Source organism: Lathamus discolor, chromosome 1 (genome assembly GCF_037157495.1).
Source record: "Lathamus discolor isolate bLatDis1 chromosome 1, bLatDis1.hap1, whole genome shotgun sequence".
NCBI lineage: Eukaryota > Metazoa > Chordata > Aves > Psittaciformes > Psittacidae > Lathamus > Lathamus discolor.
Genome location: NC_088884.1, coordinates 100,229,343 through 100,246,116, shown reverse-complemented (window position 1 = coordinate 100,246,116; position 16,774 = coordinate 100,229,343). Strand labels below are relative to the sequence as shown.

At 42.2% G+C, this 16,774-nt stretch overlaps 1 protein-coding gene across 2 annotated transcripts in view; it reads right to left on the bottom strand.

Moving 5' to 3' along the window:
• The window catches only part of HHIP (hedgehog interacting protein), a 72,382-nt gene extending 57,530 nt beyond the window's left edge, over positions 1-14,852 (bottom strand). Inside the window, exons 1-2 of one of the 2 annotated variants that reach the window (XM_065687976.1) lie at positions 14,357-14,852; positions 6,902-7,097 (exon numbers count right to left, since the gene is read on the bottom strand). In XM_065687976.1, coding sequence (XP_065544048.1) covers positions 6,902-7,097; positions 14,357-14,623 — 463 coding nt within the window. In that variant the 5' untranslated portion in view covers positions 14,624-14,852. The remainder of the gene's footprint in view (positions 1-6,901; positions 7,098-14,356) is intronic. The other variant, XM_065687966.1, reaches the window with a different exon arrangement.
• Between the last annotated feature and the right edge of the window lie 1,922 nt (positions 14,853-16,774).

Below are 16,774 nucleotides of genomic sequence, written 5' to 3'. Positions count from 1 at the left end.
TAAGAGACAAAGTTCAAAGTTGAGGCTGTGATATACTTTTCCCTGATTTTAACCCTATTAAGTGTCTTATCAGCTGTAAAATAGCTTGAGCAACTTTCATTTAACCTCTTTTTTTCTAAAGTGGCTTGGTGTAGTAAAAATTTCAGTTATGACTTCAGAAAAAGGCATGCAGTAAACACTTTGTGGAATGCTGGCAGCAAAGGACGTCAGTTGGAGAGGTAAATAATTAATTGTCTCAGAAAGTGAGAAGTACTGGTGAAAACTGCACTGTGCTGACATGCAGTTGGCCTCTGGTTAACTCCCAGCACTAGAGTGGGTGAACACAGTTCCCCATGCTGAGGTCTCCTCAGCTCCATCCCCTGAAAAGCGTGCTATGTTTCATGCTGCATTGGAATTGACTTTAAGCTGGCTTGGATGAAAGGTGGTCTTTAGGTTTTAGGTTAAAATGGGAAGGAGTTTGAAGACCCAGGGAAGCAAGAAGTTCATAAAATGAGAGCCTCTGAGGAAAAAGCCTACCTTTATACTGATACTACACTATGTTTAATGACAGCAGAAATATCTCTTTTTGTCCACAAACTTATTTCTAGGAATTTCCATCCAGTTTTTAATCTTTAGTATTAAATCTAAGAAGATAGATAGAATTTCACTAGTTATATACATTTACTATTCTAATATAACATTGTTAAGATAGTATGTCTTATGCTACCTTCATTCCTTTTTGCATTATTGGCATACTGTGTTAGGAGGTAGTATGGTCCAGGACATAACTCACAGGATACCTGGAATTAGCACTTAATTGGAATTAGAGGCCTAATTTATGCATGGCTTTACCACTCATGAATAAGGCAGTAATCCATAGATCTTGGCTATAAAACCTCTGGCTTACAACGTACAATAAGAGCTGATCAGGGACAGCTGTGTTGCACTGAAAAATGCCAATTTCTTAAAAGAAACGCTTTTTCAGAAACATTATCAGTTTCGACAAAATTTCAGTTAACAGGATGTTTCTGGTCCAAACTCAAACTTCTGGTCTAAATGAAAAAGAGAAACAAACAGCAAACCTCACATCACTATACTCCAATGTCTTGTAATTAGGGTGTTTCATTAGAAAGAAGAATATTCAGGTCAATGTCCCTCATCTGTCAGGCAAGAGGTTGACCCTAAGTCTCCCATTTCCCAAGTAAATGTCCTAACAACGACTTTATTAGCTATCCTGGGGTGGTCTCTCTGTGGCTTTCTTCATGGAAAATTTCGAAAGAGTTCAATTTCTTCCTTATGTGGAATAGGAAAATTTTTTAGATCCCAGAATTTTTGTGGAGTGGAAAGCCTTTCCCACCCAACTATACTTCTTTTCATATGCATCTTCCTTGAAAAATATTGGAAAAATAACATGACAAAGCCTGCCTTTGGTTTCTATAAAATAATATCTGGAAACACATGGTAGTGCGTTGTGGTGTAAAAGTTTAATTACCATGATTTGGAGCTTCAGTAAATATCATCTCTGAGGAGCTGGTTTTAATTTATAGTAGTTATTTGGAGAAAATGGGAGATATAATTTCAAGTGGAACAACTGGAGAGGAACACTGATATAATCACGGAGTAGTATTCCAAGGCTTGTAGATATAATGCCAAAGTCAAAAGTAATCTAAAATCTTACTGTTGAATTATTTGACTTAAGAATACACAGTTTTGTCCTCAAAAATTTATTTCTCTAGGCACAGTGGGTCATTCAAGAAAATGCAATAACAAATTGGAGGTGTACATTTTCTGTGGATTTCTAGAATTTTTCAAGTATACCATCTACTATTTACTGATGATCAGCTACTCTTGGCTTGAATGTTATCTTTAGTCAGAAAAGCTGAGAGCACACTATGATTGTATTGTTTACTTGGTACATGTTCATTTCAAATAACAATCAGATGCAAACCTCACTTGACTAATGCCTTATGCAATGCATTATCTTACATGTAAGACTAAGCCTTTTTCTTCATGAAATATTTTGTCATGCACGTAAGTACATATTGCACTGCAGTTGCCTTTCACTATTTAGCAAACCCACCAGCAGGTTCCCACAAAGGAGAAGGCTTATATTCATTTTCCTTAGAAATGCTCATAAAAAGTGGGGTGAAATTGTAAATACTGTAAATACATTTTCACCTGTGTATTAGGGATGGAATTTTGTCCTATAAAAGCCACAGTAATTTACCAAATAAAAATAAATCTGGTTGTGTTATATAGGCTAGAATTCAACTTACTAACAGCTTCACCAAAGACAGTTAGAAAAGTATTTGCTTCTACTCTCCTATCTGCTTGTAGCCATTTAATGTTCTCTTTATTGTGCTAAAATCCTAAGGTCTTTAGTGTAGAGTTTGCTATTTTGTTCAGGATTTGTACAGTGTCCAGAAGAATGGTCCCTGACAAGTGCCCCTAAGCACTAGAATTGTTTGGAGAAAAAAGAAAGACCATTTTGCTCAGTCTGAGTTTATTCAAATACAGCTCTGTCACTGTCTTCTATGAGAACTATGCCTAATAAGGACTGCAACGTTTGGTCCTGTGTGAATTCCTGTACTTATTACTTTATTTTAAAAGACTCATACACATCATTACAAATTTCCTGCCAGCTGTGTGTTGACAGAGCCGTGCCTGTGTTAACCAAGAAAACTGAAATCACAAAGGAAGATTAAACATGAAGTTTAATTGATTTTGCACAGGCTTGCATTTCTATGCTTTTAAAACTTTCTGTCTTGCAAAAAAGAAACTACAGACTTTTCAGTTAGGCAGTCACAGTGAAGGATTTCTGCATTCACCTTTATTAAAAACTGTCAGAATAAGTTGCATGATTTCAAGCCTTTTCAAAAGAAAACTGCTCTCAGCTGATCCTGACCTCCTCTCTCCACTCTCATTTGCAGTCAGTTATTCTTCACACTCTATCTTCCTTCCTGTCCTACCTTCACCAAAATTCACTTCACCGGCTTCCCTGTTTACCCACCCTCCCTCCTCTTCTCTTTGATACACAACTCAAATGTCATGGTAGCATTTGTCCTGGTCTTCACAGCAAGTCAAGTTCCTATTCACTCCCTTCCTTGTTTGCACTGCAGACAGGATTATTATCCACTGGTCTGAGTAGAATTAAACTGGCTTAGAGAGCACCTGGAAGTCAGGCTCACCTGCCTTATTCCTGCTGCAATCGAGCATACAGTTTAGTGTTGTGTAAAAGAAGCATCTTCCTGGTTTGACTGGGTTGGGTGGTTTTTTTTTCAATTTTGCACTTTTGACAGCTAGATGTGAATTTGTTCACAAAACCCACATTCTCCTCACTCTTCTCAGCTCTCAGTGACAACTAAATCGAAGAGATGATACCAGGCTGGTAGTTTCAAAATGTAGTAAGTTCAGTGTAGTAAGCTCACATAATTTCCTACTGGTTTTCAGGTGACTAGTGGCCCTCTTCTCATACTCACACACTGCATATTCCTGCATAAACACAGTGCCAGGGTTAATCCTCTTGATGCTCTTGTTAGCAGCAGTGTCATTATGAGCCACTACTATATCCCTGCAGCTTGACCATGTTATCTGTGACTTTTAGTTGACTATGTCAGAACTTCTGGAAGTGTTGCGTGACTTGCAGAATTTCTCAGATTTCCAGTATTTTGGGCCGGGGTGCCTCTGGCATTTAAAAATTCTTATCAAGCATCTATTCTGGTAATGCCTGGATTCAGATCTGGGCCTGGACCTGAATTCACCCACAATCACCTGGAACCCATTTCTTCAAATGAAAGTGATGGAGAACACATTGTCCGAAATCTGTCCGACATCCTTGAGTAGGCAGAACGCGCTGTGACTGTGGTTTGTTCCTTAGAATATGTCACTTCCACTGACATGGATCAAGTTTCTGCTCATGCCTAAAGGGAGAATCAGACGTGCCTTTCTTTACTAGCTAAATGAATAATAAGAAGTCTTCTCTTTTAACCTTGGAAAACCTAAAATTCACATTGATTGAAGATATTTCATTAAGGCACTTAACACCAGTGTCTCCATCAGTAATAACTTTAACTGAAGCTTACAGTAAAGATCACATGAGAAGTAATGAGAACAGTCATCTGGGATGAAGCAGGAAAGTTCTAATCTCATAGACATTGTGAAACGTTACACACTTTTGTGTTAACATATCCATAGAATCCTAATTATTGTTATAGTTCTGCTTGAATAAAGAATCAGGTCCACTTTTTCTTTGAATATTCCTAAAGAAGACAATGGAAGTTCTGATAAAAGCCAGAACTGGTGGGTAAACTGCTGTCTTCAAAAAAATTAACCAAGGATCTGTTAAAAGTTTTCAACTTTGCAAAAAGAGACCAAACAATAAATGAATTTCTGGGGCTAACTCAAGAAAAAACCTGATGTGGAAGCCCCCAGTCTTCTTGCTTAATAGGTACCACTATATTTTCAGTTCCAGAAAAGATACTTGCTATCTTATATCACAAATAATATTTCTCATTTTTGCAGGACTTAAGGGATAAAATTATTTTTGTAGTCAGTAATTTCCTTGACCTCCTTTGTATTGGCATTCAGAAACAGTTAGCACTCCCTAATGGAGGAAGAGTAATTATTTCACTTTTTAACAAATGCACTCTGAATCACTGCCAGAGACCTTGGGTTTGGGGGCCTGTTAATTTCCAACTCTTTGTTTAGTCCTCTAGGCTAAGCTGAAAACACAGCTTCCACATTTTGTGGGGTTTTTCTTTCTTTTGCTATAAATGTTATTATGGCTATATGGGTCTCATAAGTAAAATAAAACAGAAAATCCAAATAAGTTGTTATTTTAATTATTTACATTTTAGAATTTGTAAGACTATTAAACCGTATTAAAATCCTACAGGCCATCTTCTCAAAAAGAGGGACCTAAATCTTAATTGATACCTTCAGGAAATCCTAGCATAGGTTTCAACTACCATATGTACCACCATATGTATGTCAAATCACCAAATTAACCCTGTTGGTAGGTGTAAATATGCAACAACTTTTTGTTAGTACAACCTACTTTCAGAACAAGTATTTAGAATGATTATTAGCATCTGACTGATGTAGGAAAAATCTTATTTTAACTGATGCTAAAGCATGTAAGCTCTTTTCCTGCAAAGCACTGTGCTCTGCCCAGTGCTAGAGTTATGCTTTCATCTGGTTATCTTTCAAGGCAACCTGGGTGGTCACAAAAAGCACTTGACATCTTGATGCACTTCAGCAGTTTTACATATACACAAACTTTGTAGAAAAATAAATTTGTCATTCATCACCACATATGTTGATCTGAGGAGTAAGGTTCCTGTGGCCATAGCTCCTGTGCTGCTGAGCCCTTTCTCATTCTCTCTCCTTCCACCTCCTCCTTCTTTCTCCCTTTTCCCTCTTTCACTTTTTCCAATTAAACAAATTGTTTTTCATAAACACAGAACTTAATAAAACAACTATAAGGGACTTGCTCTGCAGAATATACTCATCATTTGTACCAGTTACAAACTCATGTCAAAAAAACTCTGGTGACTTCTTATATGGGTGAAACATTTAGAATATCCAATCTGTTATCGCTGTTCAGCAGGCAGTCTTGGCAACTATGATCTATGCTGCTTTGCTTTGGGGAATGTGATAAAGAGCGAGAAACAGCTGGTTTTAAGAAAGCCTTAGAAACATCTCTTAGTTTATAAAGACAATAATAATATTTTCATATTTGAATGGGTTGAGATACATGTTAAACCACAGTAAAGGAAAAAGTAAGTCAATTCAAAACGTTTTCTCAAGTCAATAAAAGAACACTGCAAAAAATCTCTGCAGTCTTGGGGTTTCAGAGAAAAAAAGTACACAGCATACACATGCAATTAAAAACCCCTTCTCCAAATCTCATCCACTTAAACTATCCCCTTTACCCAAACATGTTTATATTACATTACAAAGCTGTGTTCCTATGTCAAAAATGACTATTCACAAATTCATTTTTCATATGGCTATCAACTCTTTTTTCCAGTCTGTGTTGCTAGTGACAAAAAAAATCTTAACCGGTTTAATTATTTTCTCCTGTGTGGCATTATTTATAAGTAGTGTTTGGACAGGGAAAAAAGCATAGTTTAAAAATGACAGTCTTAAACATATAAATAATTTACTATTGAGAATACCAAAGATGTTGTTTAATATAATAGCGTATTAAAAACAGTGTTTCTAAAAGAACCATCTTCTGTGGTTATTTTGTTGATATAGTTACAAGTGATAGTACACATTTGGTGATTGCGTTAGGCAACACAGGTCAAATTCTGGTTTTGGTTAGGTCTAGCTAAGTCTACTGGCTATGGTGAGGAAGTATCAGGTTAGTTAAGAATTTAGTTGTTAACAGCTTGTTGGAAGTGATTCAAAGATCACAGAAGTCTATCAAATAGCTCCCTTTGATTTCAATGGGCTTTAAACCCCACAGAAAAAACATCAGTTTCTAGGGTAACAAAACCAGAAAAAACACTTTACTGATCAGCTTTTAGTCTACAGCAAACAGCCAGCATCCTTTATTTCTTGCATGTTAAAGCTGTCATTTAGTATAGCCTTTTGGATGGCCAAATGCTTGTTTACATGATTCGAATGAACACAGCAGTATTTCAGCTGAGGTAATGGTTTCAGGTGCTTCTGACAACAAGCCTGTGTTTCATGAAGAGTTTAATAGGAAGGTGGCAAGAAAGCGCTCAAAATATTTATCTATCTCACTACATAAGATCCACTGTGAAGTCCCATATTCTGCCTTTGGTTGGGCAAAACCCACCCATGTTATCAATGGGTATTTTACCTAGTGAGGAGCTGGATCTGTAACCCTTCAGGCCGTATCAACACTTTGAAACAGACATCCTTTAACCCCATAGTTGTTTATAGGTTTTACCTGGTATGTGACCTCTGCAAGTATAATAGAATTCTTTACAATAGTCTTTGCACAGGTAGGGAAGAGTTAGTTCTCTTTCAGGCGTTTCCCCTTTTTCAGGTGAGTGGAATAGGTTCTGAGCGTGAGGTGAGCAGTGTGCACACTTGATTTCCTCCAGTAGCTTCGCACATTCTGTGTTGTTGGTAACAGAAAGTATCTGCAAGCCACAAACCAGAGACAAATAAACATATGACCTGTTTCTCCATCTTACACTAAAAAAGATTGCACAATCTAACGTAATAAATAATGCTAGCAGAACCAATAGAGTACTATAAATGCATAGTTTCATGTCACTGTTCTGGAAGTGCAAAAATTATTACTATGAAATGTGCAATATGCCATTAGTACAGTGAGATTTTAAGTGCTTGCCTCTTTCTCAGATAAGAATCATAGTACTCAAGTTATTTTATGGACTCATGCCAGCAATCTCTTAATCGCATAGGCAATCTCTGAACTAGAGGAATCATTTGTATCAGGAGGAGCTACATGAGCAGGCCTTTTTCTTATGAGAAATACTTAAACACCTAACTTGTAAGGTGACCTATTTAAATATTTACAGACTAAAAATCAAAATTCTACCATCAAAACACACCAGGAAAACCATATTTAGGTATTTGTTAGATAGGTGTATCTTGAACGACACCGCAGTTTGGTTACTGAAATGACTGCTGCCTAGTTCAGCAGGTGCCTTGGATTTTTCATCTTTAAATGCTGCTCTGCTTTTTGCTCACTCTCATGTAAACTCCTCGGAGGTGGGAAAAGCTGTATGTTTTCAAATATTTATTTTTATAAGTGAAAAAAGTGGAATTTGAAACTGTAACTTTGCCCTGAAAAAAGAGCATACATTATGCGTAGAACTTAAAGAAGCACAAAACCACGACTGGTGATGTGTTTAAGTAAACACTGGAGCCTAAGGAGCACAATGTCATCAAATCGTGAAAAATAATGGAAAACAGCATAGTTGTCTTTATTAGTCTTTGAATGCAGTGCACTTTGTTAATCTGTTGTTGACCACATGGATTATTTTTTATCATTCATCCCAATGGTAGGTAGTGGGAAATGTGTTCGCAGTTGAGAGGGACTGAATCTGATCCAATGCAAAATGAAAGCTCAGGTTCTTTCTGTTGTTTGTTTAACACACTTATAAACAAAGACTGAGAGACACTTGTGTTAAGAAATACCAACACGGTAAATATTTCTATTTTGTGAAGTTTGTAAATATTTGTAAACAGCTCATTTGAAAATACCGCCACACTTTTGCTCCAGTTCGTCTGAGTTAATTTGCAGAAGGACTTTCCAATGTCGCTCCCTTGCAACATAACATGGAAGGAAATTATCTAAATTACTTTTGATAAAATGATAAAAGAAGTTATTTGGTGCATGAAGACTCTTGATACATTTGAGTATGCTGTCTCATAGGTCAGTTCTCTTCTAGGATGCACTACTTTGGTAAAACAGTTCTGTACTCAGCATTTTATTTACGCATATAATTACATAAACCTCAAACACTTAAGAGAAATGCACTCTCCATCGTTTTAAGCAGATAAGTTTTCAAAATATTACACAACATACGGCCTGTACAGGTGCACAAAAACCTATTTAAAGGAACCTTAATTTAGAAGACAAACTCTTACCAGGAAAATTTGGTCTTACCATATACATATTGTCAAAAGGCCATCTGAGTTTAGTGGCATAATTGGACCACTGATTAGAAGAACACCATTTGGCTTCTACCCTTATTCTGGAAGAGCTGCCATCAGCTTCAAAAAGAATTCCCTTAGCTTTGCCAGAATCATTAAATGCATTAAATGTTCTGTTCTTTAGACTATCTGTTCTCAGACTGTCCTCAGCTTCATAGCACCTGCAATTAAGTAATGTCTCTAACATCTGCCATGCATGGTTTATTAGCTCTCTTCAGACCATTCTTGGGAATGTAGCTGACTTACATCTTTTTGAAAGGGTTTATCTTCTTTTTCTTTCCCCAAACCTTGAAGACAGTCATTAATTGACTGCCTGTTGCATGTATGGCAAAAGATTTGCATTGGTCCTGAATTCCTTCCATAGCCCCAGCCCCTTCTTTCCTGAAGAAGTTTAGATTCTTTTTGCTAAATTGCTCATTTGGTCATAGCAGCAGAACTTGTTAACCTTAGTCTTCTTTCTTCAATTTCAGATGTTGTTCTAGATACGGTAGATGTAGGGGAAAATGCTTTGAAGACACGAGCTAAAAATATATTGATAACTGCAATAGACTATAACCAAAATACAAATTTACTAAAACTCTGAACTTGACTTAATACTGCCTAGGAGTGCAATCCAGGTAGCAGAGAACAGGCTTCGTATGCTTGCAGTAGTCCACACTGCTAGGCTTTTTTCAGTGATATCCAGTGATAGGACTAGGGGCAATGGGTGTAAACTGGAACATAGGAAGTTCCACGTTAACATCAGGAAGAACTTCTTTACTGTAAGAGTGACAGAGCACTGGAACAGGTTGCCCAGGGGGGTTGTGGAGTCTCCTACACTGGAGATATTCAAGGCCCGCCTGGACAAGTTCCTGTGTGATGTACTGTAGGTTACCCTGCTCTTGCAGGGGGGTTGGACTAGATGATCTTTTTAGGTCCCTTCCAACCCTTGGGATTCTGTGATTCTGTGATTAGCTGGACTTTCTTAAGGCATGGTAGCATCCTGACCTTGGTACTTTGCATTGCTGTGGTTCTGAGGGGCAGTGGCCTGTTATCACTGGGTCAAGTTGCTGTATGTCAAACAGAACAAAGTCTGAAGTGAACAGGGGATGATCAAAATCACTATCCATAAATGCCACTTTTTAAGAACATTACATCACCAAGAAGCTGGGAGCTCCCCTAAAGTAAGGATGAAATGACCTATTTTGGTGTTTCCACCAAAGGAAAGTGTATCATGACTACAGACTCTTCAGAGAACTTGCCTATGTAGTGTCACCTGCTTTGCAAAAGCCTCAGATGTCTATCTCAGGCAGTAGGCTGTGTTGCATATGATGGAATGTTTAGAAGTACAAGTAAATACGAGATATTACTAGGTAAATATTCAGAGTGTTTATTGAATTAACTCCACAGTGATGCAGATAGAAAAGAGTTCTACTGGAAGACTCCAGAATGCATGGTGAAGAGAGGAAAAAAACCCCTAAAAAAATTACAGGATAACAAAGCTAATTTACTGTTTCTTGTGGAAAACATAATTGACATTGCCTGGTGATACAGGAGAAGTAATGCTTGCCAACATTTCAGTCCTCAAAGTTAAGACAAAAGGGTCCTAATCCCCCTGAGCAGCTGCTATCCAGGAATTAACCACAGGAATTCACCCCCTCATGTCATTTCTGAAATGAATCTTGGTCATATAACAGCTAATCGGAAGATTAAGGAATGAGAGTCAATCAATTATCTGAAAATCAAGTACAATGTTATTTAACTTTTAGAATGCTCCAGCAAAATAGGGTGGTAACATTTGCTCTGTGTGAGGTCTGATGTATAACTCTGTCCTGGCTGGGAGATAGGACAAATGTTTTATTCTGAATTTCAGTAAATCAATAATGTATTTATCCTGGAGTTTATTAAACCAGTTTCAAGTGAAAGCTGAAATACTTATTTGAATTAAGATTTTTTCTGTTGGATCTCTACTTTGAAAATGACCCTAAAGTTGACAATGGCTTTGGTCTTTTGAAGAAATGTAAACTAATTTCCTGCTTCAGTTTTTAAAGTCATATGTGAAACCATCAAACTGCAGTGGTTTAAACTAACTGTTCTCTGGAAAATATGTAAAACTTCCAAACATTTATTGCAACATGCCTAATAATGATTATGCCTGCTGCTGACTAATTTACAACATCTGTAAGATCATCCTTTAATCTCTAACCACATGAAAGAAAACCGGGTAGACTTAAGGTGAGATAAATCCTGGAATGCACAGGAAATCACAGCATACTAAATTGGTTTATCAACAAAAAGAATAATGCAAAGAAGAAGAAACAGAAGACAAAACAATAGATAGAAATTCTGTACATTGAATATTGTCAGCTGTTTTGTGTACTCTGTCATATCTAGTTTGAGAAAGGCAGTATAATTTTGATGTTAAGATTTAAAAAATCTCAACAGTGAAATAAGTCGTTGCATTGAGCTGTATTTGATATACAAGCATTTATGGCTAAAAATCATATGCTTACAAGATTGTTCAGCTGTTGGGTTGAACATATGCTTCTTCTGTATTATAGTGCTGGATTATGTCATTAAAGAGTTCGGTTTCAATTTTAGGGTAATATGTAAATAGATCATTGTACTAAGGCAGCTGTTAAAGGGACCCCAAGATGAGTTATTTGTTTAGTTGGATGTGTTCAACAATAGCCTTTGTTCATGAAAGAGCCAGAGCAAACAAATGATTGTAAAAGGGCACACTTGAAAACAATTACTTTTCACCCATTCCTTGACAGCCTTGGCTGTGAAACCATCCAAGGTAGAGAGGACTTCTGTGCCTGTCAGGCTGTCAGGAAAGTTTTAGAAAAACTGATATTACAGTGTTTGACCGGGATGTAGTAGCCTTTCATAAACAAGGGGACATTGCAGAAAACTAGAAGACAAAGAGTTAAACGTCAACAACAGGAGGCAAAAATCTTACTTGCACCACTGCAGTGTTGTATCTGCTCATCATGGTAGCTTCAGTTTTGCTCCCCAAACCACAGGCAACGGTAGTGTTTTCATTAGAAACACAGATCAATAAGTTTGTGAGAAATTCTCAAAGACTGGTGTCTTAACTAAGAAGCTGTTACAAAAATCTCTACTGAGCATGCTCAATTCTTTTATTTATTTATTTATTTTTTTAAAGAAGTTGGCATTCAAATTTATGCCACAGCCACTCCATCCTGTAGATATATGATGGAGTTTACAAAACCTGCTATTGGAACTGTAGCAGAATACAGTTTAGACAATGTGGTTTTAGCAAAGTTCCATTCAAATGCATTCCATAATCGTTTGCCATGCCTTTTATTGTGGAATGACCACCTCATTCTGCCAAGTATAAATTAACATGTATTTTGACATTTTTTGTAAACATATATTAATATGATAAAGCTGATTTGTGAGTTTCATAAACGTTCATCTGTGGTGAAAACAGTCTGATTTTAAATCCCTGTAAAATAATGTCTGTTTAAAAGTGTAATCTCTATTTTAAAAACAGGTTCAACAGCTCAAAAATAGCTGCTGTGACATATATGGTCCGTTCCTCACATCGGTATCAGGTTTTTACTACCCTTAGTAAAAAAAACCACAAACCAAACCAAACACCAAAACAACAAAGGTAATTAAAAGATATTTTCAAGGAATAGTAAGAGAATAAACCCTTCAACTGAATGGGTATGGAAAACTAACCAAAATTCAACTTCCAATTCACTGCATTCAGCCAATTACTACAAGGCTCTCCAAGCACTGAATAATCTTGGTAGCATATATGCCACTGAGACATTCAAACAGGGTGAATTAAGGACATATTTTCCAGTCCTTATTCTTTTTCCTTTTTTTTTTCTTCCCTTTTTTTCTTCTTTTTTTTTTTTTTTTTTCCCCCAACTAGATCTTTCAGGTTATCTGTGTGTGGTTAGTTTATAGTTTAATTCAATTATCACACAGGAGCTTAATGACACTCTCTCTAGACAACATGAAGAAATCTATCTGCCTTGAATCTCAAACTGCTGCTGCATATGGTATGAATAAAGAGAGATCTGCAGCTGAAAACCTGCAGTAAGACAGTTCTCACTCATCTGGGAATAGAGGGGGTAGGACAAATGCTCCCTCAAAAGGCATGAACATTTGGACAGAGCTGGGGACTGAAGGAGAATGATGTTCTCCAGTTTCACCCATTAGTGAACCAACTAACAAACACAATGGTGTTGTTGTTATTCTTTTGCCATAAGCAACAGGACTCTGTGTGTGGGCAGCAGTTTAGTGGGGAGGAGGATAAGTCGACCCCTTTTTGTCCTATTGATTTTTTCCTATTTGCATGACTTGAGCAAATTAAATGATGCAATATGGCTTTTTGTTACAAAACAAAGTGAGAGATACCACCCAGACACATATGTTGATTCGTAGAAGCTGTTTACATGAGAATGGAGTGAAATCTACCGTGAACTGAGCATAAAAATTCGATTCAGGCTGGGTATTTTTTTTTATTATGCTTGGGCCAGCAAGACTGAAACACAAGTTTTCCAAGAGTCTCTCAGACCTTGACAACTACAGAGTTGTAACTGAGGAATTCTTAATTAAACCTAAACCAGGATGTGGGGAAAAGGGAAAAAAAATAATAAAAAAAAAGAATAAAATGACACCTGACTCTTTATTTCACGTGCAGTGATTCTTAATGACATTATTCAGCAACCTCCCTCCCTCCCTGAGCATACCCCTGGATGCAAGTAGCCATCACAGCAGAGCTTATCAAACACGGTCCTGTGGGGTTAGGTACCAGCTCCTTTGAAAATCCAAGCAACAGGCTGATAAGCAGGATTTAACTTGCTAAACGATGCTGAGAACTGACAATTTTTAAGAAATCGGTGAGCAAACAGGAGGTGCTTTCCTTATAACATGACCGCAGCTTGAAATTGGGCAGGGAGGCTGCCAGGTGATGTGAAAAGAGAGACGTAAGTCACAACACCCTGGGACAGAGAAAGAGAGCCCGGTCATAGGGAGAGCTGCTAGATCAGGGTCCGAGAGACGAAACTTCGGGGGACTTCTGCAGTTCACACGGTATGGGTACCCGTGAGACGTGCATGGGCCCGGAGCACGCTGCACACCACAAAAGTTTGGTACACCGGCACCGTCTACTGCTACCCAAAACCCTCCCTGACCAAACACGTGGAACAAACTTGACAAGGTTTGTCACCCCAGAAAAAAAGTAAACGGAAAGCACCGCTAGTGACTGTGCAGCCCCGCTGCTGCCGGTCCCCGGACGGCAGCTGAATCCCCCCTCCAGCTCGTCCACCTTTCCCCGGCACGGGTACCTGCGCCCAGCCCGGCCTTCGGGACCACACCGGGACCAGTCCGGCGCCGGTGCCAGAAACTGGCAGCGGACAAGAACTTCCAGGCAGAGTCGTCGGCAGCTTGCAAAGCGCTCCCCCCGCGGAGCGCCCGTCCCCTCCAGGGCAGCAGCTCTGCCGCAGCCAGGCTCCCCGCGACTCCCGAGGACATGTATCAGCACCAGTGTCATCTTTCCGCTTCGCCCTCACCTCCCAGGCAAGAAGCTGGAGGTCGCCCCCCGCCGCTGCATCTCCCCCGCCCGGGAACGCAGCAGGTTAGCGGCTGGTGCACGGGCTCCACGCGGGAAAAAATAAAAGCAACCCAAACCCCCAGAACACCCAATAGGGCCCCAAAGCTCCCGAAAGCCCGAGGCAGGCCCGGGGGTGCCTACCTTCGCCTCGGCGTGCAGAAGCCCCTGCGCGTCGGAGCGGGAGCAGCAGGACAGGCGCGGGTAGAGGCCGCGGCACATCGCCTCCCCGCCGGCCGGGGCCTCCGGGGACAGCACCCGCCGGTCGCGCTTCTTCAGCCGCCGCGGAGGGGTCCCGTTGAGGCACCTTCTCCTGCGGGCGCCGCTCTCCCCAAACTTGGCATCCCCCTCGAAGAAGCACAGAACCACGGCCACCAGCAGCAGCTTGAACGGCAGCATCTTGAGCATCATGCCTGAGGGAGCGTGTGAATGCACCAAAAAAAGGGGGGGGTGGGGGCAGAAGGAGGGGAATCCCACGGACTTCTCTTTGCACTTCAGCTCAGGAAACCACCTCCCTCCCCCAGAAAGGGAAAAGTCTGGAGGGGAATAAGAGCGGCGGCAAGTAAAAAGCACTTCGGTCACCCCCGCTTCCAAAAAGGCGGGCGCGGAGAGGCAAGGAGCTGGGGCAACGAGCCCCCGCGCCCGCGGCGGGAGGATGCTCGGGGCCGGCGAACTTGTGCAAGCGGCACCAGGTTTAGCAGCTGCCGCTGCCGCGCCGAGGCGCCGAGGCTCGGGGCGGGCCGGGCAGCGGGCGGCGGCAGCCCTTCACTTGTCGTCCCATAGGAAGGGTGTCCCCGAGGCGGGACGGCGGCGGCCGTGCCGGGCGATGCCCCCTCCGCTGCGGCTGCGGCTGCTGCTGCTGCCGGCGGCGGCCCGCGAGGGCTCTCATGTTTCGCTCCCTCTTTTCTTCTTCTTTTTAAGCCGCGCGCGGGGAGGTGCTGCCACCGCGCGCCCTGCACGTCACCCGGCGGCACCGGCCGCGCGTGCCGCCCGCGCCGCCGCGGGGGCCCCGCGGGAAACGGCGGCGTCGCGCCTGGAGGGCTCCCGCCGCGCACCCCCCACCCCCAGCACCCCCCCCCCCCCCACCCCCCCCCAAACTCCGACCCGCGCGCGCGCGCGAGCCGCAGGGGCGCGGTGAGGCGCGGGGCACGCGGCGGCGCCCCGCCCTTTAGCGTTCCCCTTGCGGCGGCGGCTGCTGACCGGGAGGTCCTGTGGTGGCCTGGCCTGGCCTGGCCTCTCCTGGCCCGGCTCGGCCCGGCCCGGCCCCCTTCCCCCGGTGAAACGGGAGCGCGGCTCCCGCAGGGCCGACGGAGAGTGTGGGCGCCTGCCTCGGCGGGAGCCGGTGGAGCCGCGTCGCTCCCCGGCGGAAGGCGAGCGCTGTAGGTGGGTCCCGCTCCCCGGCGGCTGAGGTACCCGGCCCGGGGGCAGCCGCCATTGGGCCAGCCTGGCAGCAGTGCCACCCCGGGTCTGCGTGGCCGCACCCTCATATCGGCCCCGCGAGTCATCTCCAAATGCCAGGGAAGGTTCCAGACCCGCGGGCAGGCGTCGACGGACCGCCACAGTGGAGAGCGGAGGGACGTGCCGTCAGCTCAGGTGGCTTGGAGCGGAGCTCCGGCACCGTTGCTTCTGCTGAAGGTGCAGCGGGTTTCTGTCAGTGCAGTGATGCTCGCTCCTTCACCCCAACTCTGGTTACAGAGTTCAAAGCAGGACTGGTTGGTCATGGCGGCCATTGCTAATGGTAGGAGGGAGTGAGGTTTGGAGGGTGAGCGTCCTCCTGGAGTGTGGGGAACAGGAGACCTGTGTGTGGGAAGAGTGATGGACCAGCCGGGTGTCTGGCACTTGGTGGCAAGGAAGCACCTGGAGCACCAGGAGCCGCCAGAAAGGGAAGGGCCAACCCAGTGTGAGGCAAAGTTGGGAAGGAGAAAAGTGCAAACCCAGGGTAAAGACCAAAGTTCCTCTGGGAGGTGGTGCTACAGGGTGCTGAGGTGGGAAGAGGGACTTAGAGCTTAGCCAGGAGGTGTTGGCTTCTTCCCATGAGGGAGAGGAGGGGATGGAAATCCTCAGAAGCAGCTGTAGTGCGGGTGTAGCTACAGCTGCTGACTGGGGGGGTAAAGGGCAGCTGGACAAATAGAGCCCTGAGGTGTATTTACCACAGACTTGCTGCTAATCCCTGAAATAGAGGAAAAAATAGCTTACTCTCCTGCATAAAGAACCCCCTTAGGAGGGAAAAAGGGAAAGAAGTATTGCATGGAGTTCTTGATCTGCAGCACTGTTGTTTCTAAAGCAACTAGGGCCTGTTACTGCTCTCCTCACATTTATTTTTAACCAAAGAAAATGAGTCTTCAGATTTACATTTGAACTCTTGAACAGTCTGCACTGAACTAAATAGGAATTTGGCGTGGACAAACAGTACATCAGATAAATTCATTGCGTAGACATAAAGACTGTTTCCTCTGCCTTTAAGTGCATATCTTGAAGGCGAGTGGTCCCTAACCTCATGACCACCACTTGCCTTAACCACAGACTCTCATTTGGCTGGAAATGATCCCAGCCGAGGCTTGA